Source organism: Limulus polyphemus, unplaced genomic scaffold (assembly GCF_000517525.1).
Source record: "Limulus polyphemus unplaced genomic scaffold, Limulus_polyphemus-2.1.2 Scaffold7734, whole genome shotgun sequence".
NCBI classification, from domain to species: Eukaryota; Metazoa; Arthropoda; class Merostomata; order Xiphosura; family Limulidae; genus Limulus; species Limulus polyphemus.
Window position 1 is genome coordinate 9,172 of NW_013673344.1, and position 9,711 is coordinate 18,882.

The 9,711-nt window shown below is 30.7% G+C and overlaps 1 protein-coding gene across 1 annotated transcript in view; it reads left to right on the forward strand.

Annotated features, from left to right (window-relative positions):
- Positions 1-9,711, forward strand: part of LOC106474826 (eukaryotic translation initiation factor 2 subunit 3-like) — a 35,011-nt gene that overhangs the window by 7,117 nt on the left and 18,183 nt on the right. The window contains 4 exon segments of the mRNA XM_022403130.1: positions 1,209-1,272; positions 1,857-1,918; positions 3,630-3,695; positions 4,465-4,586. Of these exon segments, the coding sequence (XP_022258838.1) occupies positions 1,209-1,272; positions 1,857-1,918; positions 3,630-3,695; positions 4,465-4,586 (314 nt within the window).

Consider the following 9,711-nt stretch of genomic DNA (forward strand, 5'->3'; position numbering starts at 1 on the left):
TTCTTTTTGTCTTTTAATTTAGTATATTTCTGATCCAATTCATACTTATACTTCTCAGTGCTTCTCCTTGTCTGATTCCAGGTGAGCTTTCCCATTCAATCCAATGTTCATCATTATTTTCTTTTGCTGCTGCTAAATGTAGTTCATACACCTTATTTTCTTGTTTGGCTATAACACTTCTTTTCTGTTGAATCATGATGCATAGTATTTGTTGTTTCATTTTTTGTACACAATAGTCTACTTTTCTTCCTTTGATATTACATTTTACTTGTATAAACTATATATAAAATAGAATGTGAATGTGGAAGTATTTCCATTGGTCAGACAAAACGTAATTTAAAATACTGCTTAAATGAGCATAAGGGATATGTAAAAAATAAAAAAAATGAAAATTAATCCATAGCAGGACATGTACAGGAAACACAACACAATATTATGGGAAAAAAACTTATCTCTTATCCTTATCTCTTATGAAATTGTTAATCTCACTCTAACATATCAGCTGTTAGGCCTTTCACTCCCACAATGATTAACTTTTTTCTGACCGAACTTCTTCCCGTGACTTTACTGTCTTGTGCTAGTTTTTCATCTGCTTACCACTATTTATGTCTTATCACTTAGGCCTTTTAGAAATTTCTATATCCTTGACATCAGTGGATTGCATACAACATTCAGTGGCCTCGACATCAATGAATTATAAAAAAACATACGATGGCTACAGAGTTATGTAACCGAACATTTCATAACTATCACTTTTAAAATAATTGCTTTTAACTCCTGTTATGAAAAAACTCAACAATCATGAAATATTCACTCACAAAATGAATTAATTAATAATACCTATACTAAACAGTTTTTTATACCTGACAACATTTGCAGTAAGTATGCATTATCATTCACAACATATCAGAAAAGATGATCGTGCTAGTTATAAAAAATAACATTTAAATTTGTTTCCATATATTATATGCACCCTAACTTCTAGATAAACTTTTAGTGGAAAAAAATGTGTATTTGGAAAATTATGGTAAAAGGTTATATTAATATCATGTGAAACGTGTTCACAATGTGGAAAACCAAGCCTCTCTGTTAGTTTCCAGTCCACATAAGCAGTTAATAGTTGAAGAATTTCGTGATACAATATTATAGTTCAATAACTCGTATATGTTAGTCTGTCATGTAACTAATTGTTCTTTTGTTCACAACAGAATGTTAATGAACTTACACCATTGACGGCAGATGTTATTAGTCGTCAAGCTACAATAAACATTGGTAAGAAATCCTTATTTTTTTTTTTTGTTGTTATAATGAGAATAACATTTGAGTGTTGAAGGTGCCCTGTAATTGTTTGCATACACATATATTTTTGTCAGAATTTTGAGTGCTGTACTTTTATTTCTATGAAATACGGCTTTAGAAAAAAAATTATTTAAAATATTTTTAAATATTTATCTAACATTCATCTTTTTTTTCAGTCATTATAGAATTTTACTCTTCTACATAAACTAATTCCTTATTTTCTTAGATTGTTGTTTTGATTCTTTATCTGTTTAAGTAATTTTCATGAAAATGCTTAAAAGATATATGTATGTACCCTTCTTTTTTTAATATTTTTCTAGAAAATTGGTCATTTGAACTCACCCAGTAGGCTAAAAAAATGTTCACTGTGTTCATACAGTCTAGATGGTTTTATAGATTTAAAACATTTTTACATGACTAGGACCATCATTTTTGTATAAAATATGTTCATAATAAATTTTTCAATTTGAATATTTTAAACTTAAATCATGTAAAATCCTTGATTTGGGGGCTTTTTTCCAGTCTACTGAATGTTTTAAAGGTACTGTGTCTTCTAGGTACTATTGGACATGTGGCTCATGGAAAGTCAACTGTTGTAAAAGCTATTTCTGGTGTCCAGGCAAGTTTAAAATAAGTGTTTTCTCTCCTTTGTTTACTATTTTTGTGAGCTGCATATCCTCTTATTAATTCATTGATTCAACTTATGATATAGGCTTCAATCATTACTATGATTTCAAAGTATAACATAGTATTAGCTATAGCTTTGGTTGTAGTTACTAAAAATTTTCAATTGTCTAATATATGTATGCTGTTGATCTGCATGTGTGTGTACATAAATATTTATATTCAATTGGTTACATATTTTATTTACCAATACATTTACAGTCAAATAGAATTTTAAATCATACCATTGGAAGTGACTGGAGAAATGTTTTTTTTTTTTGTTACATGAAGTTCAAAATTTTGAGAATTCAGTGTTATGTCTAAATTTATTGTTAAATAGTACTTTGTTTTTAATATTAGCAGTTTTTCTTCTGGCAATTTCCATTTGAATATAATGCAAAAAATAATAATTTTTAATGGGGAAAAATATATTTTGGTTTAAACTTTGGGCAAAATGTTTTTATTAAGATATAATGTTGCATACTTGAAGAGTTGCTAATGTCCAGACTACTATGATTGCCATTTTGTTTGTTTTTAAGATATTCACTGGTTCTCAATTGATTACATGTAAATGAAATAAATTGATAATGAAAACATGTTTTTCTATCACTGATAGTAGTAATGTTTTTATATAAAATGTCATGATCAGAATTAAAAATAATTAAGTAGCTAATTAGCCAACTTATTTATGTACATTGTTTGAACGTGCTAAACATAAAAATTATACCAAAGATTTGAGTCATTAGAATATTTTGCCATCACCTACCATGCTCACTAAACCTAACTAAACTTATTTGATGTTATCTTATCAATGAATATTTCTGTAGATTTCTGACAGATATAATTGCAAACACTTTTACAATGTCTAAAGAAACTATAAAAATAAAACTCTCAGCTCTGTAGTTTGTTCCTAAGACTTTAAAGCTTCCTATTGAATACTATTGGTCACTACTAGAGGAGCTTTAACTAGGAACTTTCCCAAGAAACCATAAACTGTTTCTCAAACTCTACTACAATACAAAAAAAGTATAATTCTTGCTACATCTAATCATATGTAAACTTTCTTATAACTATTTCCAAAGCTGTGTTTTATTATTAAATGATGAAACCATATAATATACTGTTATAGAAGGGTAGTAACCAAGACACATATAAAAACTAAGAAGAAAAAGACAAGTGATAGATTTAAAGACAAATGATGTATTTGAAAATTAGGAAATGGATAACATATTTTCAGTGGGTGATGGGTTCTTAACAAACATAAAGTTTTCTACGAGATGAACATAAAAAGTATAAAAAATCAAGTGCATTATTTACAGGTTATTTCTCAAAGCCGCACAGAAATGTAAATTTTAACATTTTGTTCTTTATGAATAACACATAAGTGTCACAAAATGATAAAATATCAATTCTAAAATATTTTTGAGTTAATAATTATTATTATTATTACTTGAATTTTGTCAATATTGTAATGTGGACTTGAACAGTTGTGCTAAAAAAGTTTTAAAGTATTAGAAATAAAATTTGGTGAAAGTATGGCCAAAAAAAATACATAAAAAGCCAGAGAAAATTTGTAGTAGCCACTTTTCAAAGTTTCAACTAATGTAAATGTAAAAATTTAGTTTAATATGATTTATTATAAACTTAACATGCAAATACATTTCCAGACTGTTAGATTCAAGAATGAGTTGGAAAGAAATATCACTATCAAATTGGGATATGCTAATGCAAAGGTAAATTCATATTTTTATCTTTATAATTATGTTTAACTACATTATAAGTAATGACACTTGGCACTCCTAGTGTTTTTGCTTGTAGATTTTGCTAAAGCCCCTAGTAAGAACTACATTAAAATTGTAATTTGTGATATCATAAAGTGTCATGAATGTGTATTGTGGGTAAAGGTGGACTGGAAATCTTTGTTAGGTACTTTATTGTTATATATTTGTTTGAGTTTCCATAAGTATAAGAAAGTTTGAATTTAAAAATGGATGTAAAAAAAATTGTGGAAACTTGAAGTATTTACAAATTCTTATTGTTTACAAATTCACAAATTTTTAATAAAGTATATGTCCAATCAATGTGTCACAAACCTTACAGATCAGAAAATATGTTTGGGAAGTCATAAAAAAAGTTGGTTATGGATAATTAACGTATATATGAAACTTAAATGTATTTAAATTTTGGGAAAGTATTTTTAAAGTAACTATGAAAACATCCATAAATTGCACAGTGGCAATTTTTAATCAATCCCAAATACATTCTGTACGAGTCATCTAAATATTTGATTTACATGCATCATTCACATACAACTTTTGTTTTTGTCTAAACACACATTATCTTTCATACATATGATTCAAATTTTTAATTTTTGCGTATTAATATTTTTGATATAGATATTGAAAAACTTAAAACAAGTTTTTTGCAGCTATTTAGCTGTTTTTGTTTAGCATCTAGAATCATTTTGTAAATGATTCACAGACAGTTGAAAATTCTCTTTAGATTTACAAGTGTGATAACGAGTCTTGTCCTCGGCCTGATTGTTATCGATCAGCAAGAAGTAGCAAAGAAGATGATTTCCCTTGTGACCGGCCTAACTGCAGTGGAAGGTTTAGGTTACTTAGGTATGTAATAATGTCTTCTCAAAGTAATATTCAAATTCAACTTAAGATTTAAATTAATTAAAATGCTATGATGCTGAAGAAAGTTTATTTATGTTTACATTATACATATCAGCTAGTTTTATTTAATCATGTTTTATGTATATAAGCATTTAATTGAAAAAACTAAATTTAAGATTATCATTAGTTTGTTAACTGCGTGTTAGTGTTGTTATATCATGTTTTTTTTTCTTTATTTTATCCCTATGTTTTGCACCAACCCCATTTCTGTGTAGTTGTACAAAATAGGGTTTGCCTTAATCTCAGACTTACAAAATTTGGTAAGTTTTAGTAAATATTACAAGTATGTTGTACCTAAGAAATTCATAATTTTTAATAAAGTATATTTACTGAGGACTTATTAGGAACAAAAATACTTTCTCATCTTATACTTTCATATTTCATTTCCAAAACCTCCAGAATCTCTCAAATGACTATCAAATATTTTTATCTTTATCTCTTATTTTCTCTACCCCAACACTAATGCACCAAAATCATCTGTAGTAACAGTTGAAATATATGAAATGAAATCAAAAATGTTTTTTTTTATTTTATTACTGGAATGACTGCAGATTGTAACAGACAATTACAATTATATATAGTAAAAGCTTTGGGTCTCTTAACTTTTCAGAACTGCTTTAATTTAATTTTGTTTTCTTACTCTTTGAACCATGCCTAACTACCGTGACAAGCAATAAATCTCCAGGTGGTATTGCAGAGTAAACAGTTGGATCAGATTATATCATGCACATCTAACTGCTCAGGCATTGCTCAAGGAGTGATGATGAAAAAAAAGGTTTTCACTCCAGTTTTTTTCATCTAACCTTAGAAGTTTTTAATATTTACAAGTTAATTACTTTTGTTAATAAATATATATCATTAAATGAAAAATCTATTTAAACAAACAAGAAATTTAGAACTTACCTTAGCTCTGAACTGTATGTACTCTAATCTCAACTTTTGTAACCCATATTTTTTTAACTATGATAGTTGTCCAAAAAATAATTTCTGCAGTTTACAAATATGCATTTCAAAACACAAACAATAACTCAAATAGTAAAATATAATGCTCAAAAACTACTGACCTGCTTTTGAAATATTGACTTTTACCAAGATAGATACAGTCATCATAGTCAAGTAGTCCATAAAATGGCCTTTTGTAATGCTTATAAACATGTACAGTTGACAAGGAAGTTTGAGTAAGTGATTTCAAAGGTATGAAGAACTAAAGAGCAAATGTCACAATTCTCATACTAGAAGAGATAGAGGATTTTTTTCAATATTTAATTATAAAACTAAGAACTTAACACTTCTATAATATTAGCATTTGATTTATTAGCTGTGTATTTATTATTTATTAGGTTATTTGTACAGCTTGATAATAAAGTAGTTTAATTAAATTTTGAATGTAACTTTGTAAAACCTCGTGATGTACAGAAAAGGGTGCCCGTAGCTACACAGTTGAGCTTATAAAATAAACCTTATGATTATAAGCATTTCAAATCAATAAATCCATAGTATATTTATTAAAAAGCAAATACGTCTTGGTTTTAAAAAAAAGAGCCAGACATCAAGATACCTCTATTTGTACTATGTATATATTCCTGTGTAGAGGTAAACTATTAAATCCTAATAATAACAAAACCTTCTCCAAAAATTGTGCATTTCTCACTGTGTTAAACTTTAAAAGTTTTCTTTCTTACCCATTCAATCCATTTCTGAACTTTGTAAGTTTACCTACCTTATCACATGTTATCAGATGTCATCTCGTTGAATTGAAGCCAATTTCTGCAGCTTTAAAACAAATATAATTTAATCCACAAATGCTTCCACAATTCACAATAATAGGAATGTTTACAGAAACTTCAAAAAAAACTCTTGAACTTGTATATTTATTCTATTAACCCTTTCACTGCCAAATTTTCTTACGGAAAGTTGTCTACAGTGCCGGAATTTTTGGTGAAAAATGCCTATTTTAGAATGCATTATTCAAGAATCCATTAGTCACCCTAAAATGCACATATATGCACTGCAAATATTAGAAAAGAACAATAAACACAACATTTCAGATGAAAAATAATGTAGTTTCACTACCTTTTTTCTTCTAACGTCTGAAATGCTTGACCATGTGGTACTTCGTGAAGCAGTTCTGAAAACACATGGGCAGGCATCGCCCCCACCCATCCTTACAATTCATGCATCCATGTCTGGTTTACTTCCTCTTTGGATGTGAAGATCTTTCACTGCACGCTACACAGTTAGGCTAGTATTTAGGATCTGGATAAGCCATTGGAAAGTGATGCCCTGTCAGTCACTCCTCTCTATACTCTGGGTTATCCATCGACCTCCTCCCTTTCCTTCCAAATTTATTCAGAGGAGTAGAAGCACAGAATTTGGCTCCATTTTTGAATTATGGTTGGCAGTTGTGTACAGTATGTAGGAGTTGAGTAGTGTTGCCTCTCTGATGAAGTGATAAATTGCGTGGTATCACTTTTTGTATCTGTGTAGATATGGGTAGTTGTATATTTCTGGTCAAACAAGTCAACTCCTCCACCTGAAGCATTGTAATTGCAGGCCACATTTGGCTTTTTCAAATCCCTAAATCCAGTCTCTGACTGCTTGGATAGAATTTTATTTCCGAGTGTAGCCATTATTATTGATTGTTGAGAGGAAGTTGACCCTTGCAGTGTCATGCCAGGAGCAGACAAGCTTATCACCCTTTCTGTGATAAACAGGATCATCACCTTTCTTCAGCTGTAACCTTGCTGATCTAATTTCTTCTGAAAGTCCCCTTCTATTCAATCTCTTAGTTTCACAGGCACTAGTACCCTGTTGCTTGAGGGTTTCAAAGAGGCCAGGGCTGGAGTAGAAGTTATCAACATTTAAATTGTGGCTGAGGTTCAAGTATCCATTATTTCCCATCAGTTTCATAACAACATTATGACCCAAGCCTTGCCACAGGGTTGTTGTCTCTACCAGTATAAACATCCCAGTCTAACAGATAACCCGACTTGCTCTCACATAATCACCACAGTTTTATACCCCACCTTATGGGTTTGTTCGGTTATGTACTGACAAAAGTATATCTGTCCCTTCATCAATTGTAAGTTCACAATGTGGAATGTAATACTGCTTATGCAGTGGCTTCACAATGTTCATGAGGGGAGCAATTTTATACAAAGGACCATATCCTTCCTCTCCAGGTGGAACCCTTTGAGAATTTTCACAAAAATGAAGGAACGAACTGATCAGCTGGTAACGATTACGTGGCAGTACATCTTGATAACCAAAGGACTGGGCTCTACCCCCAGTTGCCCAGTAGTCACTAATCCTTGGCTTCGAACACAATCCCATCATTATCTGCAAGCCAACATAGGCTTTGATTTTATCTGTAGTACATTCAACCCAATCATTGTAGCAAGAAATTTCGGGACAGTCTGCCAGATTATCAAAGAACTCCAGGCGTTGTGGTTAGTCATCTCGCAAATAAGCTCAAATGCTTTCTGAGGGAATAACAAGTAGAAATAATCCACACGGTGCTTACCATCAGGCAAAGGTGGAATCACAGGGTCAGGCCTTTTGGCATAAGCTGGGCACCAAATTGGGATATAATTGCCATAATCGTCATCAATGAGCCACTCATGATCAGCATCAGCCATGCCCCCTTACCTACCATCATCATCATCACTGTCCCCATGCGCTACATCATGTGTATTATCATTACTTACAGCATTATTTGGATCTGTCACTGATTTCCCAATCATCATCGCCAAATTCAATCAATTCTGAGTCTGAATACATTCGGTATATCCTCTGTGGCAAGCCATTGTTTTTGTTTACATTTACCTGTTGACATGGTTCCAGTCAGTGCCATGAAATTGGGTCAAAAGTCAAGAATTTCACAAAAATAACACCCATGATCGAGGAAACTATACTAAATTACATTGTGGTTGCCTAGAAACTGTGTAGGTGAGGCACGGAATAAATTACAGACCGGTAAACGGAACTATGTCAGGAATTCGACTTAGTCTTGTTTGGCACTCTTCCTGGAATTCGACTAAAGTCGAGTATGGCAGTGAAAGGGTTAAAATATGATATGTTTAACTCTATAACTACTGGTGCCATTTTTTAATTCCTTTCTGCATATGGTACTGCATTACATTCAAAATTTAATTAAACCACTTTATTATAAATATATGTCAATGAAATTAACATTATAATGCATGTTATCATTTGAATTTTTATGTTATTTAAGTTTTAATTTCTTTTGTTTCAAAGGAAATGTTTTAAAAAAAATATGTACATACTTTTCAACTTCTCATTGAAATCCACTAGAATTGTCTTATTTTTTCTTATTTGTGAAATTTCATGTCTTCATCACTTATAGTTTATTTTTCATTTTACTTTCAAATTCTTTCTTTTATTATTATGCTAATATGTCAACTGATGCACATGGGGCTTTATGAAGTTATTTTGGCAGACTCCCCACAAAGATGCATTGCCTAAGCATGATGGTACTTATAAATGCCATCTTATTTACTACCTTTCACAATCCAGGTGACAAGTTAAACTTATAAAAATCATTAAACCTTTCAAATATTATTTTTAAAACATACATAATTAACTAAAATATAAAAGTAAGACCTAAATACAATTTAACTGTCTCTAAGTATGGTATATTTAGGTAAAAAACCACTGTATGTGCTATAGTCAATCAAGTAGACAATAATACTACATGTACACCGTAAGGAAAACTGTGTGCCACTTTCAAATTGACCATTGGTGCAGTATAGTGTAAACTGAGCTCTTTCTAACGACTTTTTTCACCTGTGTCAAAAAAATTACATGTACATTGTAGGTCTCAAGGCAAAGTAAAGAAGGTGGGTGTTTGTTTCAAAGGAAATGTTTAAGAAAAAATACTTAAACTGCAGTTTTTGTGTCAGATGCTTTGAAAAATCTCAACTTTGGCAGCAGTTCACTCATAGCCACATAAACTAGTAATGAGTATTTAAACGCTAATGTACGTGTGTTTGAACTATCTGACACGTAATATCCAAAGTCTGCAGCTGTGTTCTCTAGGAAACAGATA